The 21,177-nt window shown below is 60.3% G+C and overlaps 2 protein-coding genes across 4 annotated transcripts in view; one reads left to right on the top strand and one right to left on the bottom strand.

Moving 5' to 3' along the window:
• Positions 1-19,104, top strand: part of PGS1 (phosphatidylglycerophosphate synthase 1) — a 35,709-nt gene extending 16,605 nt beyond the window's left edge. The window contains exons 7-10 of one of the 2 annotated variants that reach the window (XM_058704187.1): positions 1,273-1,794; positions 9,981-10,129; positions 14,813-14,942; positions 18,968-19,104. In XM_058704187.1, coding sequence (XP_058560170.1) covers positions 1,273-1,794; positions 9,981-10,129; positions 14,813-14,932 — 791 coding nt within the window. In that variant the 3' untranslated portion in view covers positions 14,933-14,942; positions 18,968-19,104. Of the gene's footprint in view, positions 1-1,272; positions 1,795-9,980; positions 10,130-14,812; positions 14,943-18,967 lie in introns of those variants that run through there. The other variant, XM_058704188.1, reaches the window with a different exon arrangement.
• The window catches only part of DNAH17 (dynein axonemal heavy chain 17), a 103,275-nt gene continuing 100,664 nt past the window's right edge, over positions 18,567-21,177 (bottom strand). For both annotated transcript variants that reach the window (XM_058704186.1, XM_058704185.1), the window contains 3 exons: positions 20,774-20,917; positions 20,047-20,272; positions 18,567-19,060 (listed from right to left, as the gene is read on the bottom strand). In XM_058704186.1, coding sequence (XP_058560169.1) covers positions 18,813-19,060; positions 20,047-20,272; positions 20,774-20,917 — 618 coding nt within the window. In that variant the 3' untranslated portion in view covers positions 18,567-18,812. The remainder of the gene's footprint in view (positions 19,061-20,046; positions 20,273-20,773; positions 20,918-21,177) is intronic.

Below are 21,177 nucleotides of genomic sequence, written 5' to 3'. Positions count from 1 at the left end.
TTTCATCAATAAAAAAAAATTGTGGAAATTTGTTTTCTCTCTTGTCATACGAATACCTACGTGTTATCCTCAGTTTTGCCCTTTGGCTCACAGAGCCTGAAATACTCAGCTATCTGGCCCATACAGGAAACTTCGGCTGACCCCTGGTCTGACTTTACAGGCCAGGCATGAATATGCAGAGAAGAGGGCCCCGCGTTCTGGGAAGGATGAGTCAACACACAAAGGGGGCAGGTGGGGGCGGCCGGGCCTGCACAGATGTGCTCTGGGGACCACAGTGGCTCGGAGGGATGCAGGGGACACTCACGACACTCAGAAGGACAGCCTGAGACCTCCTGTGGCGGGTGGCACCTCCTCCCGTGTGGGTGCTGCTGTCACCGTGACACGGTTTGCGCAGAGCACCCCTTCTTGTCCCGGAGCCCACCCCCAAAGGCGCTCAGGCGTGGGAGCAAATAAGGACCGGGACGGCCGTCCTGGTCCGTTCCTCTCGGGCGCTTGGCTCAGTGTTGCCTGGGGCCTGCTGTCGCCTCATCTCCCCAGAGGGCCGGCTTTGCACAGCACTGACACTCAGTGTCCTGTTCTGTTCCCTTCCGTGCTTCATTCTCTCCCTGCTCCTGCTGGGCTTGTGGTCTCACCCCGACTGCTCAGGTCGGATGCTGACTCGTTAGTGTTCACCTTCCGATAGCCTTCATGGTCATCTCTCGTCTGTCCGGTGTGTCCAGACGGCCGCTCGCCACCAGTGTCTCGTGTAGACACGCGGGGCCCCGAGCCTGTCTGTCCCCACACTGTACCTCAAGGGCCCCGCTCCCACCGTGTGGAGCTCGCTCGGCCCGCAGTTGTGCCCACGCTCTGTGGTTCGCACACCCACACGCGCCTTTGTTAAACGCTCTCGCTCAGGTGCAGCCTGCGTGCTGAGCGCCAGCCCCCGGCGTGCGGGTCGGGAGCGTGTGCGTCACAGGCCCTTCCCAGGCACCGCGTCCCAAGGTCCCGCTCCCCTCGTTTCTGTCCCCCTCAAGTAGTCTGGTCTGTTTTTGAACTTCGAGTACGTGGAACTGACAGAGGCCTTCTGCGTCCCCTGGCGCAGGCTCTGTGTGGGCTCTCCTCGGACGTTTCTGTCCGCGGGGGAGCCTTGCTTGCGGCCTGCTGCCTGCGCTCTGCGGGAGCGTGTCGCTAGACGGTCAGTTGGGGCATCTGCGCTTGCCTGTCTCGTGCCGCGTCCCCGTGCCAGGCAGGAGTCCAGAGCCTCCACTTTCCTCCCTCCCTGTGTCCCTGCAGGTGACCGGGCCGCGTACTGCAGGGCGGCCAACAAGAGGGTTATGGATGTGATCAACTCAGCCAAGGCCCGCCAGCAAGTGCTGCACGCCCAGACCTTCCACGGCGACTCCCTCTTGACCCAGGAGGACGCGGCAGCTGCTGGTGACCGGAGGCCGGCCCCCGACACCTGGATTTACCCCCTGATCCAGATGAAGCCCTTTGAGATCCAGATTGACGAGATCGTCACCGAGACCCTGCTGACGGAGGCCGAGCGAGGCGCCAAGGTCTACCTCACCACTGGCTACTTCAACCTGACCCAGGCCTACATGGACCTGGTCTTGGGCACGCGGGCCGAGTACCAGATCCTGCTGGCCTCCCCGGAGGTGAACGGCTTCTTCGGGGCCAAGGGGGTGGCGGGTGCCATCCCGGCCGCCTACGTGCACATCGAGCGGCAGTTCTACGGCGAGGTGTGCAGCCTGGGGCAGCAGGAGCGGGTGCGGCTGCAGGAGTACTGGCGGAGGGGCTGGACGTTCCACGCCAAAGGTACGCGGCGGCGGCGGGGCTCGCCTGCTGGCCAGCGCTCGGCCCTCCTCCTGTCCTGGGCTCCCAGCCGCCGGGGCGCCCGTGCCGCAGCCTCGTATCTGAGCGCGTTTCGGTTGCGCCGGTTTCTCCCACTTTGCGCCCGGAAGTTAGAACCTCCCGAGGCTGGGGCGGCTCTTTTAGAGAGCGTACACGCAACTTCTCAGATGGCTGAAGAGGTGCGTGATGTCGCCTTCTCTTGGTCATCGGAGTTTTCCCCGCGTTGGCCGTGCCCTCCTCGGGGACGGGGGGTTCGTGAGGCGTTGTTTATTTGGCATTAAACAGCCCGGTTTTCAGTCTTTGCCTCGCCACCGCGGTTCGTTTTCCTCTGTGTGAATCTTCCTCTTTTTTTCATAGCTGTGAAGATCGAGGCCCCGTCCTTTCCGTTTTTAGCCACACAGCGCTGTCCCCACGTGGGCCGTGGTCTGAACCGTGTGTGGGTTATGGTCCCCCGCAGGCATGGGTGTGCATTGCCGGGGCAGCCCACATGTGCCGTAATCCCAGGAATGTGGTCTGAGACGGGGATAAACGGGTTTAAAACCGTGTGCTCCGCGAAGGGATTGTCCCCGCTGCTGCTTGATGCCTCGAGGGCACCTGCCTCACGTGTAGTCACTCCTTCCCATGCTCCACGGGTCACAGTCCTGTGTTTGAAGGAAGAGTGACTGGCGCAGAGAGCCCCCGGCCACGAGTGACGGACGTGGCTTTTCTGGCTTCTCTTTGGTGGTCCGGAGGCCCCTTGTGCTCTCGTGCTGGCCCTGGAGTCTTGCGCAAGGGCTGGTCGAGGAGGGAGTGGACGGCGGTACCTTGACCTCTGGTCCCGGACTGGGAGTCCGGGCTGCAGACAGCCACGGCCACTTGTCTGTGTTGTTTAGATTTGAGGTCCCTTGGGGATCATTGGGTGGGACTCTTTTTCTGTTACATCGGTGCTCTTCACCCGTGGGTACTTGATAAATACTGACGCCCAGGTTGCCCTAGACCTGCATCCAGCTCTCTCGGGGACGAATCCAATATGGCATTCAAAAAAAAAAAAAAACCTCTCCAGTTTCTGATGCCTCAAGAATCACTGTCACAGCTCAGAAGGGTGAAGCTTCTGGCCTCGAGGGTGGTTCCCGCTTCCTGCTCGGAGGCCCTGGGTGTGGAAGTGAACTGTCCCCGAGTGCTGGCGCTGGTGGGCTGAGCCGCACAGGTGGGGCTAAGCCAGCGAGGGTGTGGGAAGTATCTCAGGGTTGGTTTCGTTACTTCTGAGAATAACAACGGTGCCTCGGTGTGGGGTATCAAAGACGGACAGCTGGACGGCGGGAGAAGCTTTGTTTTTCCGAGAGGACGCGAGTACCTGGGGAGCTGTGCGGGGTCCGCCTAGACGGTGCCCGCTCCCGGTCTGTCCCGTGGTGAGATCAGCGAGGAGGTCCCTTGGTATTCAGGGCTCCCAGCTCAGCCTGGCCTGACAGTTGTGACCGGGCTGGGGGTTATTTCCCTGAAGCCGCGCTGATAAACGTGCAGCGACTCCCCGGTTACCGTTGAAACAGAAACACCCAACTGGCTTTTCCAGTGCGTCTCGCCTTTTCCCGGACTGGCATGTTCCTCCCCCCCCCTCCCGCCCACCCCGCCTCGGGTGGGGCCCTGCACTCCTGGGAGTACTGGGTTAGTGGGGAAGGCGGGGATCCCAGGGCACGTGTGTGAGAAACAGAATGGGGGATGGGCCCGTGAGGAGGAGCCAGGGGTCAGAGATCCCTCCGTGCTGGAGAGCCCAGGGTCCTCTCCTGTGACTGTGATTGGTACTGGCCGGGGGTCCTAAGTCAGCCCCCTTTTCTGGCTCATCCCTGGATGTTCACTCTCCCCGAAGCGGCCTCCGAGAGGAGCAGGCAGCCCAGGTGTGTGGGTGGGGGAGAGGGCTGGGTTTGCTGTCTGCTCTCGGCCAGGCCTGTGCCCGGGGACAAGTGGAGCGTCTGTTCGTTCCTGTCGATGGCTGAGTAGCCGGTACCCTGATGGGCTTATCCAGGCCCCCGCAGGACGGGCCTGGCTGATCTCGACTCCTCATGCTCCCAGAAGCCCTTGGTGAGGAGAGGGAGCTGGACCCCACGTTCGCCGCGTGCATATCCTTGTGGGTCCAACAGCGCCGCGCCCCCTAGGAGTCGGGCAGGGAGGGGCTCTGCGTTGAACCTACCGGTGGCCTCGTGAGTGTGACGATGCAGGAACAGTCTGCGTGGTCCCTGCCCGCAGGAAGCTAACAGGCCGGGGTGGTGGGGGAGGTGGCATCCTCTCGTGGAAGTGACCGTACCGGTCAGCAGGTGCCAGGGAATGGCAGGGAGTTCCAAGGGCTGGGGGGCGTCCTTCAGCCTTCTCCTGCCTATCAAGTGTGAGGATGTCAAACGGTGGTTCAGAGGTGTCATTGGAGAGACGGAGCAAGGGAGCTGTGGAAACGGCACTTGTTCTGGTCGGTGGGCTCCTGAGTAGAGGCGTGTTTCACTGGCATGCTTGGCTGATCCCATAGCAGACTGGAGCATAGATCGCTTAAAAAATTTTTTTTACTGTGTTTTATCTATTTATTTTTATTTTTTTATTTTGGAGAGAGGGAGAGAGTGTGCAGGGGAGGGGCAGAGGGAGAGAGAGCCAGAATCCCCAGCAGGTTCCGTGCTCACTGAGGAGCCCGACCCAGGGCTGGGTCTCACGAGCCCGGGATCACGACCTGAGCTGAAATTGAGAGTCGGCCGCTCGACCGACTGAGCCCCCGGGTGCCCTTCTACCCCATTTTCACATTGCCTCAAAGTACCAGAGAAACCTTCCGCTGTCTGAAGGCACGTACCCCAGAGAGTTTTGCCACGTGGTTTGTCTAGTGTCCTTCGGGGTTTTGCAAAGGCCGCCCATTCGGAATGCTGAGGAGGCCCCTGTGTGCGTGTGATCTGCTGGGGAGGCCCCAGACTTGGAGTCTGGAAGCCTGGGCGAGGTTCCGCGAGCAGGGTACACCACGAGTGCTGCCTGCGGCTCACCTGAAGAGGCGCCGGGCGTCCAGCCACGTTTCTTCTTTCCATACCCGCTCCGGTTTACTGCGTGGGCATTAGTGCCCGGCGTGGCCCTTCACGGCTTAAGGAATTATTTTTTCCCTTTTAGGTGACAATTTGTACTCTTATTTCATGTATTTACTTCCAGGAGACTTAATTTTTTTTTTTTTTAGAGCGGTTTGGGTTCAGAGCAAAATTGAGAGGAAGGCACAGAGATTGCCCTTACCCCGCCCCCCTCCCCCTACGCGCAGCCTCCCCCCTCCCGTCAGCATCCGGCACCAGAAAGGCACAATCATTCTCACCGATCAGCTGACGTCGACACGTGCTATCACCCAGAGTCCACGCTGTGTATTGAGGCTCATCTTGTGCGTTCATGAGTTCCCACGGAGGAGGACATGTGCCCATTGTCACTGTATCATACGGAGGGTTTCACTGCCCTAAACACCCTCCGTGCTTCCTGTCCGTCCCTCCCATTTCCCCCCAGACCCTGGCAGCCGCTGGTCCTTTCACTGTTTCCATGTTTTCACCTTTTCCAGAACGTCATACAGTTGGAATCACACAGCCCGTGGCTTTTTCAGACTGGCTTCTTTCACTTAGTGAGGTGCGTTTAAGGTTCGTAAACCCCACGTCTTTTCGTGGCTTCACAGCTCTTGGCATTTAGTGCTAAGTAACATTCGTTGTCTGGACGGACCACAGTTTATTTCTCCACCCACCTACCGAAGGACACCTCGGCTGCTACAGGGGTTCCCCTTTGGAACCCGATCCTGGTGGAGAGTGGGGTACAGGGGCCAGGTGCAGAGTGGCCTTCTCGGCGGTCGTCAGCACCGGATGGGCCACGTGCCGTGCCAACAAGCTAACCTCTTGAGGTCTTGGAGAGGCAGCAGCCCCAGGGGTGCCTGAGTGAGGGTGCCGTGTGTGTGTGTGTGTGTGTGTGTGTGTGTGTGTGTGGCCTGCTTCTCACCTCTCCCGCTTCCAGCAGGGGAGTGGCCTGATCTGCTGTCCCATTGTGGGGCTTCTGGCTGGAGCAAGAGGCACGCGGCTTCCCAGGCCTTGCCGCAGCCCCGTCGGGCAGGGGCCACGTCCACGCCGGAGGACATTTCAGGGGCAGGATCAGAAAATGAGTTTTGAGGTGTCGGCTTCGATTTCATCTGGGTGTGGTATCCTAGCACTGAGAGCATGGTGTGTGGCTAGGGCGGGGCAGGGCCGTGGGATTAAGAGATTTCTGGCTCCTGCTGACAGAGGAATCTGTTAATGATTGTGAGAATTGTCACTATTTTTACTGCTTTCCCGACAGGCTGCCGGTTGGCCTAGTGCCCAAAGGTGAGCTTGCAGAGCAGGCCGGGCAGCCGCGCCCTGTGTGCCCAGGGCACGTGTGTCTCACCTGGGTGCCGGCAGGTGCACACCAGGGCAGACAGCCTCTTTGTGGCCCGGAGTGTAACAGGCGGGTGCTTATTCCTCTGAGCGCAAGGCTGTGATGTCTCCTGTTCCCTGTTATTTTTATACGGGTCTGAGAGCCTCTGAAATTTATTGCCAAATATTGTGGCAGAGATGAAGGAGGGGTGCGTAAGTTCAAATTTTTTGGGGCGCCTGGGTGGCTCAGTCGGTTGAGCGTCCGAGTTCGGCTCAGGTCACGATCTCACGGTTCGTGGGTTCGAGCCCCGCGTCGGGCTCTGTGCTGACCGCTTGCTCAGAGCCTGGAGCCTGCTTCAGGTTCTGTGTTTCCTTCTCTCTCTGCCCCTGCCCCGCTCACGCTTTGTCTCACTCTGTTTCTCAAAAATAAATAAATGTAAAAAAAAGGTTAAAAAAAAATGTTTCCTTGGAGTGATACTCAGAAGCGTTCCTGAGCTCTCGCTTTAGAACTCAGAGCTTTTTGTACTTCATCATCATGTGTCAGAAGATGCACTTTTGGCCTCATTTGTTTAAACAAATATTTATTGAGTGTCTGCTCTGTGCCAGGCAGCATTTGAGGTTGGGAATAAGTCACTGGGGACAAGACAAAGCCCCTGTCCTCTCAGGATGTCTGGTTTAATAGGAAACAAATAATGGGCCGATGACTCTATTCAGATACAATGTCCAGTGGTGGAGAGGGTTATGGAGAAGACCAGAGCAAGGGGAGGGAACAGATCTGTTAAATGGGGATGTCGTGAAGGCCTCTCTGTGGACGGGACACTGAACGCAGTCCCCGGCCCAAGGGTCCGGGCAGAGGGAGCAGGAATGTGAAGCCCTGAGACCTCGAGAGGCATGACGAGTGACGGGGGCGGCCGTGGGGGGCGGTGAGGCTGGCAGGTGGCCGGGGCCCATCAGGAAGGCCCCGAGGCCCGGTGAGTGAGCACCGTGGGAGCCATCAAGTCACCAGGTTTACTCTGTGGCACGATGCTGGGACCGCGTGCCGAAGGGACTGGAGGTGCAGGCACAGCAGCAGAGGTGGCCCCAGGGGCGGTGGGGGTGGGGGGAGTAGGGGTTCTCCTTCTAGAGCCTAGAGCCAGCAGTAGCCTTGGGTCTCAGTCCAGTCATCTGCCTGTCCCCCCCCCCCCCCCCCCCCAGGATGCTCTCTCAGGGCCTGATGACCGTCCCCAGCCAGTCCCCTCTGTGCTATCGGTGTGGTCCCTTCGGCTACAGAGTGTGGTAGGTCGTAGAGTGATTGGTGTTTAGCACAAAGGTCAGGCCCCGGCCTTGATAACAGGCTCTTGGCCCTGCTGGGAAGTGCCCTGAGCCCCCGCCCCTCCCCCGCTCAGGCCCGGAGGAGGGATGCACCCGCTGTAGCTCCTGCCCGAATGAAAGTTTCCCACTGTCCTGGGGGCCTGGCCCAGGGGTTAGACATCCGCCTTGTGGAGCTTTGCACCCAGAGGGGCTGGCTGTTCCTGGGGCTGCCTCCTGAGCCCCTGGGGCACGGGTACAGCGGGGCCTCGCCATCTGTGGTCTTTACGCCCTTTGGGTGGAGAAAGATCGTGGTCCACGTGGGCCGACAGAGGAAGGTGGTGGGGCGGTCACAGGCTGCGTGCTCCCCTTCATCGGAGAACAAGAGAGCTTTCGGGGTTGGCGATTAGGAAAAACGGGTCTACGGAAGCTCTTCAGGGGCCGGTAGTGAAAGCAGGCTGGGGAGCGGTGGCGGGCACGAGGAGCTGTCGGAGGGGGCCAGGGATGGGCCGCCCACCTCCCATGGCTGGCCCCTAGGTTGCCTCAGGAGGAAGCCGTCTACGTTTAGGCAGATTTCAGGAATAAAAAGTACACACAGGACCGGGTCCTGTCGGCCTTCCCCGCCGGGCCCCGCAGTCCAGGAGCCTTGGATGGACACATTCAGGATGGCGTGATTCACATCAGCCTTAGCTGGGGTCGGGCCTCCCTACCGCTCACTGGCCCTGTCCCATCAGAGTGGGCTTGGGAGAGCCAGCTGGATGGGCGGCACTCAGCGGCCCCGGTGCCTTTCAGTCTTTCTGAGCCCATCGCAAGAGTTGGAACAGCAATGGCAGGCGGCCTTTCCTCTGTCCCTGGCCCTGTCCCCCCAGCTCCAGGCTGCGTGGAGAGGAGGGGCAGGAGAGGCGGAGCCTGGCGTAGGCAGAGAGCCAGAACTGCAGTGGCCGGGGCGCAGCCATTCCAGTGGACCTCGCTGGGCATCTGGCCCACCCCGTGGTCTCTTGACACGAGATAAGGGGAGCCGAGTGGTTGCCTGTGCAGCAGTGGCCCCATGGGACGGTGCAGTTGCCTGAGCGATACAGGCAGGCGAGCAGCTTTGATGTGGCCCCTGTGTGTGGGGGGGGCCGGGGGGAGGGTCGAGCACATTACAGGAACAGGCAGCAGAGCACCGTCATCTCTTACCCAAGATATTCTTGGAAATGCTCTTGCTCTGAGTGAGAATTAGGAAATGGCCTTCTATTTTAGGCTCCTTGGCGTGTAGTACACGTCGTTGATTCGCTCACGATGGTCATGCGCGCCCGTGGGCCCTTTGAAAGGGCCGTGTTGGCAGAGGAGGGACCAGCGGCGGTGGGAGGGTGTGAGGAGGCTGGCCCTGAGCAGGGGAACCCTGCGGGGGAGCCGCGGCCAACTTGGGCACCGGATGTTGGGCTGGGTTTTCTGGGCTGAGCGTCCTGGGTGTAATGTGCAGGAAAAGACGGGGGCCAGACCCAGGTCTGGGGTCGCCTAGGAGGAAGGAAGTCTAGGGCAGTAGATGTCCCGGGGAGGTCAGGTTTGGGACAGTCTTTTCAGAAGTAGTTGTGATGGGCACTGGGCCGTCCAGGCAGGCCTTGGGACTCGGGATGGGAGGACACAGTGGAAGACCTGCCTGTCGTCTGACGAGGCAGGACCCTGTACCCCCCATCGCCTCATCCTCTGCCTGGCCTTTTCTCTGGCTGTGCCGTCGGCTGGCTCATCTCCTGGCAAGATAGGGGGAGCAGTGTTCTCTGGGGTGGGACGGAAGCTTACGGCACCTCTCGGGCTCTCTCCTCTGCTGGCCTCTCGTGGGCTTTGCCTGTCTGGTTGGATGTCCCCGGGTCCCCAGCAGGCACTCACTTCTGGTGTCCCTTTGGGCGTCGTGTGTCGGCAGCCTGAGTCGGAGAATCGCGTGTCCCTAGGTGGGAAGGGGTGCAGAACGGCGTAACCTGTGCTTACCAAGAGCCTCTGTCACATGCGTGGGACAGCCCCGCGCCTGCGGGCTTGGGTGGATGAGCCACCATTCCCTCGTCCACCTTCTTAGCACAGGGGGGTGTCTTTCCCGAGAAGCAGGTACGGACTGGACTCTGGTGCACTTACTTCGTCCCCTCAGTGCTCGTGGCGGGACCGTGGAGCCTCTGGCCAGGGTGGGTTCCGCGTCTCAGTGGCCAAGATGTGGCTGAGGCAGTTCGGAGGGGGGGCCTAGGGGCCCTGAGGTCTCCGGGAGGGGCTGCCGCACGGGGCCGTGAGAGCGGAACCTGAGCAGCGGCCTCGGGGTTCCCTGGAGAGCCCACTTCTCGCCGTGCTTGGGCAAGAGAGGAGGAGGCGGCCTCCTGGGAACGCCGGGGGTCCGTGCCCTCCTGACAGCGCCCGGGCGGAGAGCACGTCCTGCCCGACCGCTCCTTCCCGGCAGGGCTGCTTTTCCCTTAGGTTGAACGAAGCGAAGCATGGAGAGGCTCTCAGCAGATGCTCATTTCCTGTCTGCACGTTTCCTTTTCCCTGCAGGCCTCTGGCTGTACCTGGCAGGGAGCAGCCTGCCCTGCCTCACGTTGATTGGCTCTCCTAATTTTGGGTACAGGTCAGTTCACCGGGACCTGGAGGCCCAGATCGCCATAGTGACGGAGAGCCGGGCCCTGCAGCAGCAGCTTCACCAGGTTGGTCGGGACGAGTGGGATTTCCTGGGGTGAGGGGTGGGTAGCTGGGTGCTCGGCCCTGCTCACCTCACCGGGTCCCCCGAGAGCCGTCTCCGCCATCGCCTCCCGTGTGAGAAAGAAGCGAGTCCTCCCAGTGCGCTGGTGGCAGTCCCGAGAGAAACCTGCTGCGGGGCCGCCCTGAGATGTGGCCGCTCCCCAGAGGGGCCCCTACCCCACAGCCCCGGGGGGATCCTTTCAGTGCGGGAGGAGAGCATTGTTTTCTCACTGGGACATGGACGCAGATTAGGAATCCCTTGTGGTCCCCAGCCTCTTGTAAGAACGCACGTCCGTCCGTGTGAAGGGCCACCAGGGGGAGGAGCCAGGCTCACTCGGGGCCCCGGGGCCTCGGGCGAGCAGCCTCAGCAGGAAGGTTTGCCACACAGGCAGGAAGGGTACTCCGGGAGCCAGTGTCTCTGCCAGGGGACGCAGAGAAGAGACAGACCTCGTAAGGAGCCCTGAGTGCCAGTGCAGAGGGGCTTCGTGGAGAACTGAGTCATTGCCAGGGCTTGGACAGTCCTGCTCCTAGGTTCATATGCCCTAGCGTCCCTGTGCACCGATCACCTGGGTTCCGTCTCACTCCCCGGTGGTTTCCTTTGGTAGTGCTCTGGCTTGGGATTGAAGGCGCAGGAGGTGATGGGGAGGGTCTGGAAGTGTGCCAGCCAGCAGCGGGGTTCCCTCGTGGTGTGTTTGCAGAGTCTGGAGGTGGGCGATGTGTGGGACCCAGCAGAAACCCTTGGCTGCCTCAGCTCCCTCCCCCTGGCAGGGGGATGGCGATTGGCAGAACAGGCCCCCTTTTCCTCGGGGACTTTCGGCGTCTTGGAACCATTGTGCTATTTTCCTCGTGCTCGCAGCTGGGACAGGGCTTCTGTTCCTCTGTCCGCGACGAGAGGCCAGCGTTGTCCTGAGCATGGGGGGGTGGGGCGTGCTCTGGTGGTTCGGCACCGGGTATGCTGGCCATCGGGAACAGGTGGCCCATCGAGGATCCTCCTGCTTCCCTTGGAAGACCCACTCGGAAGGGGGAGAGCAGCCCTTTGTCCTGAGCTGGGGTTGGAGACCCTGGGCCCCGTGCTGCCGGCCGGCTCGGGCCCGAAGCAGCAGTGGGGAGAACCTGGTTTCCTCACCGGGGCAGGTCGCTGCCAAAGAGTCAGCAGCTGTCTTGGCCCTCCTTCTGTGGTGTAATATTTCATTTTACATTCAGAGGAAAACAGAAAGTTCCCGAGCATTCCCTGGTGCTCTCGTGGGACTCTGTGCCTGCCTGTGGCAGTGCTGCTGGACTTCGGAGAGCGCCAGCGCTGTGCCTGTGCGGGAGACCAGGGCGGTGCTGTGGGCTCGTGAATTTGTGACCTTTACAGCAAAGCCTTTCCATGGAAGGTGCCAGCTTCCCTCCTGAGTCATAGGAATACAGATAACGCTGCTGTAGGCCAGACCTCAGAAGCTTCGGCTATTGACTTTGTTAAGCTTTTATTCTCCAGTGTTTGGGAATTAGTGTTGCGAAACGGTTGGAGCCTTTGTTGCTGGACAAGGAAACGGTAACTGCCTTGTTCCCTGGGACCTGCCTTCTGCCATCTGGGAATCCTGTCAGCGGCCAGTGGGGCCTTGGTGCCGGGAAGGCCTTTGCGACCAGGGGCGAGAGGAAGTGGCGGTGGCTGTGTTCTGGGTGGCCGGTGCGGAATCCGATCTGCTCAGCAGGTTTCTTGCTACCGTGAGGCTTCCAGAAAATGAGGAAGCCTCAGAGCTGAAGCTCCAGTCGGGGCCACTGGTGTGAGGGGGCAGGGCCGCACCCCGGCGGGGTCTGCTGGACTTGCGTGAACTTCCGCCCTAGGTCAGCACAGAGTTGTGGGTGTGAACTTGGCCTCGGGCCGGGACAAGTTCTCCACAATCTGGGTTGATTTGTGGGGGCGCGTCCCCCAGGCCTGTGCCCAGGGTCCTGGTACTGGCCGCTCCCCCCCCCCTCCCCCCCCCCCCCCCCCACTGCCCAAGGAAGGGGATTGAACCCACATCCTGGATCTTGAGAAAAGCCGGGCGGGTTGCGGTCAGCAGCTCTTTCCCCAAATGACATATTTGGGATATTTTCCTTTTCTTCCCAAACCTGAATCCCAGGGGCTTTGGGTTGTGGGAGGGTTGTTGCAGCTCTTAGCTCTTCCCTTCCTCAGGGGCACATTGATTTCTGTGGCTTTGGAGTGCAGAGACTCATTTCTAGGCAGTTCCACCTGTATGCCTGCATGCTGGGACTTCGCCCCCCTCCCCCCACCCTGCCAGGTGGCCCGTATAGTGCCTGATCCTGGGGCTGCCCAGCCATACAGTGGCCCCACAGCCCAGAAAGTCCCGAAAACCCCAGCTGCCCATGTCCCTGCTCTCCTTGGGATACTGGGAAGGGTCCTATTTGTAGCACGCTGGGCCTTGGGAATAGAGAGGTATTTTTATCAGAATCCGAAGTCCCTCCCTTGACTTAGTACACACGATAAAAACTGAAAGCTTCCTGGTTTTGTTCAGAGAACACGGTTTACCACTTGTGACCCAAGAAAGACTCCCTTGAACAGCATTGTGACCTTGATCAGCTGACTTCCTTCTCCAGCCCCGTTGTGGGGTCTATGAGGAAACTTAAGTGTTTCTGGTAATTTATTTGAACTCTTGGCTGAGTATCCATCTGAACACATAAAGCTGGGTCTGTGGAGACATCTGCACACCGGCCCTCCGAGCAGCAGGCGGCTCTGGCAGGCACGTCCAGCTGGAGACTGGGGCCCTCGCTGCTGCCGTTAGGAGGCCTGAGGGTGAGAGCTGTCCTAGAAGAGCCCACCCGGCGTAGTCGTGCCACCCGTGCCCTGCCCTGCCCCGCCCCGCCCCGTGTGGCGAAGGCCGTGAGCCTGAAAACCATGCAGGAGAAATGCAGTTGGGGCCCCGGGTCTGCGCAGCCCTCCACGTGGACACTTCCCAGAGCTTCCTCGTGTTCTGGAGGGTGAGGTGTCCTCTGCCCTGCTCTCGCTGGGGCGTCGCTGCCCCCGGGAAGGGAGCGTGAGCTCCCTGGCACCGTGGGCTGGCTGTGCCCTCCTCGTGCTCCCTCTGGTGCCCCCTGCTGCTACAGTGGGCGGGGCCTTCGAGGCCGGTCGGTCCAGTCCTTATGATGTTGCGGGATAGTCGGTCCTTATGATGAAGTTGGTGTCTTCTAGACGGAGTGATGCAAGGTCCAGAGAGGGATCGCTCTCTCAGCCCTGAGTGGTGGAAGCGGTCAGGGTCACTTTCCCGCTGCTTCTTCAAATACCTTATTAATGGGAACACAGGACTGGGAGGGTGTATTGTTTTTAAAAAAAAAAAAAAAAAGCTTCCTCTCAAAGATTCTAAGCACAGCTTAAGAGAAGGCTTCTTTGTTTTTTAATTTTTTTTAAATATAAAGTAAACATTCATCGTGGACATGAAGAAAACTTAGAAGACACCTCCTCCTCCATTCATGGAAGTCATTCTGAGGATTCCCTCTCATTTTTTGTGCCTGTGAGAGGCATAGCTTGTTTCTTGTTAATGACATTAGGATTATATTCTGTGTCGTTCTTCTAGAACACGATTATATCGTGGTGAATGCTGGTTGGTCTTGGGGGTTTATTATATTTGACTAGTTGGTGTTGGACATTTAGGTGGTTTCCAGTTTTTCCCCTATTCATAAATGTTGCTGTGACAGATAATCAGCATACAAAAATCTTGAGTGCATAGTTATTTTCTTGGGATAAATTCTTTTTAAAAAAAAAAAAACGTTTATTTTGAGAGAGAGACAGAGCGAGTGTGCGAGGCACAGAGAGAGAGGGAGGGAGAGAATCCCAAGCAGGCTCCGCACCGTCCGCGCAGAGCCCGATGTAGGGCGCAGTCTCACGAACTGTGGGATCGTGACCTGAGCTGAAATCAAGAGTGGGACACTTCATTGATCAAGTCACTCAGGGGCCCCTTTCTTGGCATAAATTCTTGCAAGCAGAGCTTCCTAAGGCTTTCGTACCTGTTGCTGTCTAGAAAGCAGGCGTGACCCGTTTCCATCAGCAGTGCACGAGATCGCCTGTCTCCTCGACCTCTTGTCGGCACAGGGTCACGATATCACAAAGCCACTTTTTGCTGACTTGAGAAAAGAAAAACCGTCCCGTTTAAAACTCGTGTCTTTGAGGGGCGCCTGGGTGGCTCAGTCGCTGGAGCGTCCGACTTCGGCTCAGGTCACGATCTCGCGGTTGATGAGTTCGAGCCCCGCGTCGGGCTCTGTGCTGACCGCTTGGAGCCTGGAGCCCGCTTCGGATTCTGTGTCTCCCCCGCCCCTCCCCCGCTCAGCGCTCTGTTTCTGTCTCAAACATTAATATAAACGTTAAAAAAAATTTAAAAGTCCTAAAAAGTTAAAATTAAAAATCGTGCCTGCGAGTTGCTCTACCTCGTTTAGTGACCTCGTTTAGTGGGGTCACTTGCAAGTATTTTTCCTACTGGCTGTACTTCCCTCCGTGTCGCCTGTTCCATACACCCGTGCGTTCCGAAAGCATAGAAGCCGGGGCTCCCGGGCTTGTTTGCCAGGGAAGGGGTGGCCCACGGGCCAGCGTCCCCCTTCCGCCCCCGGGGGGGCTCCACACGTCGCGTCGTCCGTCCCGCGCCGCGAGGCCCTGATGGTTTGTTCGTCTTCCTCAGGAGCAGGAGCAGCTCTACCTGTGCTCAGGCGTGGTATCGTCTGCCACCTTCGAGCAGCCGAGTCGGCAGGTGAAGCTGTGGGTAAAGATGGTGACCCCGCTGATCAAGAACTTCTTCTGAGGACGGACAGGTGCTGCCCGGCGAGGCCACGGGGGTGGGGGGGGTGGGGGGCTGGTGGCTTCCGCCTCGGGCTGGGGGGGGGGTTCCCAGGACCCCTCGCGGGGGGCCCGAGGGCTCCGTCTCTCGGGTCACCATGGTCGCCATCCAGGTTTTCGAGGCCCGGATGTAGGTGAGGCGGCCTGGGCGGCACGGAGCGGGGCCGGGGCGACGGCAGCGGGAGGGGCGCTCGGAGACCGGACACGCCGTGCCCACTCAGGAGGAGCCTGCCACTAGGGATCTAGGGACGGAGGCTGCCGCTTGGCGCCCGGAGCCGTGGGCTGTGTCCTCAGGCGGCCGCGAGCGGGGCTGCAGGGAGGCCAGGCGGGGGGGGCCTGGTGGGTGCAGCTGCCGGTAGGGGGGGGGGGGGGGGCCTCTCCCGAGGGAGCCTGCCCTCGCCCCCAGACGCCCCGGATGGGACCGGCCCCGGGTGTGGGGGTGCAGGGAAGGGGGAGTGGGGCTCGGGCGGCAGCGGCTCCCTTGGGTGCTGGAGCCACATTTCTGCCATTAAGACCACCTCGCATTTAACTTCATCATTCCGTTTTTCCTCTATCTTAATTACTTTTGATTTTATTCACATAATACACAAATTTAGAAAGCACGGCTAGAAAACTGACAGACTGCAGCTGTTTCCTGTCCTCTTGCGCTCCCCTCCCCCTCCCCCTCCCCCTTCCCCGCAGCCACTTTTAACTCTTTTATCTGGTTTTGTTTTTTGATATTTACGTACTGGCCCATGTTCCTAAAGAATGCACGTATGTTGCCATTCCCTTCCTCCTAGATGTTGTGTCTCTTATTAAAAAAACAAACCCCCCCCCCCCCCCCCAAACATGACACCAGTGTGGCACCTGAGACATTAGCTGGAATCCCTTAGTGTCATCAGATACCCTGAAGGTGTTCACAGTTGCAGTCGTCTTAGAAGTATTTTTATTTCATTAAGGTTTTTCCATGTGTTTGAAGTTCCGGTTAAGGTCCACACTTGTGCGGTGACCGTCAGCCAAGCCTCCTTTCATCTGTGGGTTCCCCTCAGGTTTTTCTCTTTGCAAATGAATGAACCCCCTTTTTATTGGATCTGCTCTAAACACCTCACAGCGGGGCATCTTTGAAACTCACGTCCTGTTGCGTAGATTTGTCAAAGGCCAAGGTCCCGCCCCCGCCCCCACTTGTCTTCAGGAGCAGATTGCAAAACCTTGCTGCCCAATCGCTTCATCTCCAGGTGCTTGAACCTTTTGCACAGAGAGGCCTTCCTGAGAGAAGGCCTTTCAGCCCCAGGGTCTGGCGGCCCATCCTCTGTGGGGGGGACAGATTGCTTTCCACCGCTGCGTGTTGCCCCAGAAGCACCTTTATGTGTCTCCTTTGCTGGTGCTGGCGGTCACCTTCGTGGGTTCTGGAAGGCCGGCCTCATCTACACTCTGGCTGTGTGCACGGAGCGCTCTGGCGCCTCGTTTTAGACCGAGAGCATCTGCAGCCCTTCTCCCCTCCCCTCTCCCCCTCCCCAGGGCCGGCAGACGTGCAGGCTTCAGTGGGTGGGAGTCGTGTTTGGGAATCGGGTCGGGGCCGTGGCTCTGCTGCTTTGGGGCAGGGGCACATCAGTTAACACTGTTTGCCTTCATACTAGTTATTAAATTGTCCTGTGGGACAATTAGACTAGAGAAGCCAAAAGAATGTGCCAGGGCGCTGGGTTTCTGTTTGGAGAGAGGCTTTCGGTAAACAGCGTTCACATTCCTGCAGATTCTGTGGGACCAGAGTAAACATTGTGCCACAGCCTGGCTTGAGCAATCGAGCCTGTGCCCTCCACACTCAGCTGCTCCCTTTGTCTCTGTTAATTCCCTCAAGACGGCTCTGGGCCCCCCCAGCCCTGCACTCTCCGCCAGCCCCTCCGGTCCCCTAGGAGGTGGGGGCTTGGTGCAGAGGGGGGCGCTGTAGGCTGGCACCTTCAGACGCAGGGCGGGCTTCTAGCCTGTCCCCCCCACCCCGGCACCAGATTGCAACCCAAAGGTGAATCATCTCTTGGAAAGTTGGGAGATAATTTTGTTGGCTACCCACAATATGTGTGGAATAAATTGCTGTTTTATTTCAGGCTCTAAAGGCAAATTGGAAAACCTTCCCATTTGGGGATTATTACCGGGGATTAAAAATGAGTTGCCTGGTGGCCACTAGTTTTCTCTCTAGTCTGAGAAGTGGCCGGCTTTCTGGCCCTCCGGCGCCCCCTCTGGTTCCCTGGCCCTCTGTCTCCGACACGAAGGGCAGCAGCGACCCCTCCTGGTCAGCAGAGTGGCTGCCTGGCAGCCTGGTCCGGTGGCCCAGAGTCCTGCCTGCCTTGAGGGGTGGCCCCAAAGGGGTTGGACCCTCAGTCCCCGCGGGAGGATTTGATGGGCAATTTTCCCTCTTCTGTGAGCTCCCGGGCCCCAGGGCCGTTGTGAATTGTCGCCCTCTGAGTTAGGTCTTCTGGGGGTCTCCGCTCCTGTGGCTCTGGTGAGAATGCTTGGAAAAAAGTTTCCACGAAACTTCAGGATCAGATGGGACCTGGCCTAAAGCCAGATACTCCCAGAGGGCTCCCTTTGCTCCGCATTTGAGCCTGAGCGCTGGCCTGTGGGCTTCCCCGGAGACCATCTTCTCTGGGGTCTGCGGGCCCGCCTGGCTGCCTTCCCCGTGGCCCCGGTTTTCTGGCTCCTCACTCCGTCCTGTCTGTGCCGCTACCCCAGCCAGCCCCAAATGGCAGCCCGCTCACATAGCTGGAACAGCCACGGAAAGTCCGGGCCTGTGGTGTCAGCTGGGTCGTTCCAGCCCGTTCCACCCCCGCCGTGTGCAGCAGGCTGTGTCCCTGGGGGGACGGTTCTTAGTCCTGACTCCCTGGACAAGCTCAAAGGCCTGAAACACAGGCTGAGGGCTTGTCTTAAGGGACGGGGATATCGGCCTTCCCGCATCCGCTGCCGTGAGCGTCCCCTGGATCGCGGTTCACCGCGGGGGTGGGGGGGGGCCTCACTTGTCTGGAAGCCAGGATTCCCCGGCCCCGGCTCGCAGTTAGGCGGTGGAGGCCGAATCCCCCCCGGGGAGGAGGGGACCCCAGGGCAGGAGGAAAGGAAGTGCCGAGTCCGCCAAGAAGGGACCCGTGGACTCCGCTATTGTGGAAATGACACGTGAGTGACTTCTGAGGACTCGGCCCTCCGAGGGGGGGCCCGGCGTCCATGTTTGGTATGTTCTGTTCCCACGGTTTAGAAAGCGGGCAGGTGCAGCTCCGCCTGAGGGAGAAGTGGCCTCTGGAGTGGCAGGTCTCCAAACTGTGGCGACGGGAGGGGCTTTGTCATAACCCAGAGAGGTTCCGTGTCTCCGGGAGAAGGGGACTGTGTGGAGGTGGCAGCTCCTGGGAGGGAACACCCTGTCCCCTCACTGGCGGGTGGTGCGCGTGTAGCCTCAGGCCAGAGGGCGTGACCGCCGCCCCCAAAGCCTGTGTGCCGCTTGTGGGAGAAGACAAACCCGACGGCCCTCCAGCAGGTCGGGATCTGGGGGTTGGGGCCTCACCCCCAAGCCCGTGCCAGGCCCCTGGTGGCTGCCCGGTGCTGAGCTGCAGGCCGGCCCCCGTGAATCAGACAAGCACAGCTAAGTGACTTTGCTGTTTTAATCCAGCCCGCGCCCCACTCTTCCACACTGCCCCCTCCCTCTGGCTAGGCCACGTTTCCATGGTTCTAAAGTGCCTGGGTTAGTTAGAACAAAAAGCAACCTGCAGTTTCTATAAAAATCAGTGGCCGTTGCAAGATTGAGCTTCTGTTGTCCGTTTGAAGTCGGGGTTCGGATCTGGCCCCGGGGAAGCAGGGGGCCTGCTGCAGGCCCCAGGCAGCCAGCCAGGCTAGACCTGTAAGAGCAGGGCCACGGCCGCCAGGATCCACTTGGCCGCCTTCTCTTTGGTTTTGAGGTTAAAGGTCCACACGTAGGTGGGGCCGCGGATGCGTGTTTTGTACACAGGACACTCATACATGTTCTTGGTCTCCATGCGGTCCACAGGAATGGCCTTGATGAAGACGACGGGCATGGCTGGCGTCAGCTCCTTCAGCCTTGCTTCGGCGATGACTCCGGTCTGGGTGTCCCAGCGAGCTCCTGCAGGACAGCGCAGCGAGGTCAGGGGGGCCCGTGGGGTTGTGCCCGGGCGCCGTGTGGTGTGCTGGCCGTGAGCCACACCGGGGGCCGGCGGGGTGCCGGGGCTGGACTGGCACAGGGGTGGCTGGGAGCGGAGCCGTGAGCGGAGGCCCGGGATGGGATGCGGTACACGCGGTGCCCCCCGGGACCCCGCCACGTGCCTCTGAGGGACAGCTCAGCCTAAAGCTCTCGGGGCCACCCGTTTACATTTGTGGTGTTTCCAGAACCTACCCGTCAGCCTTCTTAATTTCGGTGGCAGGAAATCGTACCTCCGGCTGAATGTTACGGGAGATTAACGTTCCCCGATGCCCTTCATATGTAGCGTCTAGCCTACGTGTGCACGCACAGTGCACGTGGTTACATGTATGTGCACACGGAACTTTCATTTGCCTTTAACCAGACTGCTCTGTTTCTACTCACCCTGTTAATGGTGTTTGTATTTCCTGTCTGTAATTCCAAAATAAACATGTAGAACGACTCTTGCTGTGCTTGTCTCTGATATGGGGACCGGGGAGCCCCGAGCCCTTGCTGGCCAAGCCCTGCACCCCCTAGGTGAGGGGGCGACGTGAGTCGCTGCGTGGGCCGGAGGTCTGTGGTGCGGTAGCTGCCACTCAGCTCCACGGGTCTGAGGGACGGGGCTGCCCGGCGGCCTCAGCGGGTGCAGGACGGGGTGGCTGGCGCCCCCGGACATCTGGCTGCCCCCGGGGCTGCCTGCTTCTCGCTGTCCTGTGGGGGCCACGCCCCACACTGCCTTGAAACAGGTGCTCACGCCGCTTTTGGCAAAGCGGAACCGGGCTCCAGACTGTCGTCTGAGCGTGCCGTCAGAGCCGTGCCACCAACCCCGGCCGGCGCCGGGCCTCGGGCCCACCCGCCCCTGCGCACCTCTCCCACCCGCCCCTGCAGCCACTGCCTCTCCTCCAGCCCAGCAGGAGCGGCACCCCCGTTACCTTCCATGAAGAGCCCGTACACGTAAGCGCCCTCTCGGGGCGGGGCCGTCATGTCCTCCCGGTTCTTCTTGGTCACTTCCACGGACAGACACATCTTGTCCAGGGGCCACTCGTTCTTCCTGGCCATGGACTGCATGATGGCCGTGAGGAAGGACTGTGGGTTGAAGAAGCCGGCCAGCCACACGGTGGTGGGCAGGGCGAAGTCCGTTGTCCAGGCCTCGAGCTCCTGGTGGAAGTACGCCATCGGGGTGACTCCCGGACCTTCCCGAGCCACGCAGATGGGTCAGTGAGGCCCGGCCTCCTACCTGTGCCACAGCGGTACCCGCCGACTCCGGTTAAAATGGAACGGGAAGAGGGGCGTTGGGCGGGGGGGGGGGGCTCAACCTTTGAGGACAACTTGGGGGCCTGAAGGAGGCTTTGATGAGCCGGCTCCCCGACGGGTTCCCCCTGGGTCTTTGGGCTGTGGCGGAAAGGGCTGTGTCGGTCTATGGAAGCTGCCCCCGCCTCGGACCCGCTGTTTCCTCCCTGCTGCAGGAAGCACCTGCACTGTCAGGCATCTGTGTGGCGTGGGCCGGGCCCGTCCAGCCCTGCTGTGACACGGGCCAGGCCGGTGGGGGCCTCTGGCGGGGCCCACGGCCGCCCCTTCCCACCCCTCTCTCAGCCACAGTCCCGGAGGCCTGGGGTGGGGCGGGCCGGGCCTGCTGTGACTCACGGAGACAGTCCTTACCCTGATTCGGAGTAGCAGGTCGGCAAACCAGGCCGCCAGGCCCATCGTGGAGGGGTAGGCCCGGGCCACCCACGTGTCGGGCACAGTGTCATAGAACAGAGCCACGGACAGGTCCTCCATGTCGGTCGTGATGGTCAGCTCCCCCTAAGGGACAAACGGACAGGGCGCTGGTAGGCACGCAGACCGGGCCGGTCACACACCTTGTCTCCCCCGCCCCCCCCACCCCTGACCCCCGCCCCCCCCCCCCCCCCCCCCCCCCCCCCCCCCCGCCGTGCCAGGGGCCCTCGAGAGAAAGCAGTTTGGCACGGAGCCCCGGTGTGCGCCACCCTGGCCTGGCAGGCCTGCAGCTCAGGACCAGGGAACCAAGAGGAGACCGTACTTTGCTAGTGCCCAGGGCCGGTCCC

This window comes from Neofelis nebulosa, chromosome 16 (assembly GCF_028018385.1).
Source record: "Neofelis nebulosa isolate mNeoNeb1 chromosome 16, mNeoNeb1.pri, whole genome shotgun sequence".
Taxonomy (NCBI): domain Eukaryota; kingdom Metazoa; phylum Chordata; class Mammalia; order Carnivora; family Felidae; genus Neofelis; species Neofelis nebulosa.
Note: the sequence above shows the minus strand (reverse complement) of the source record. Positions and strands in the feature narration are given on the sequence as shown.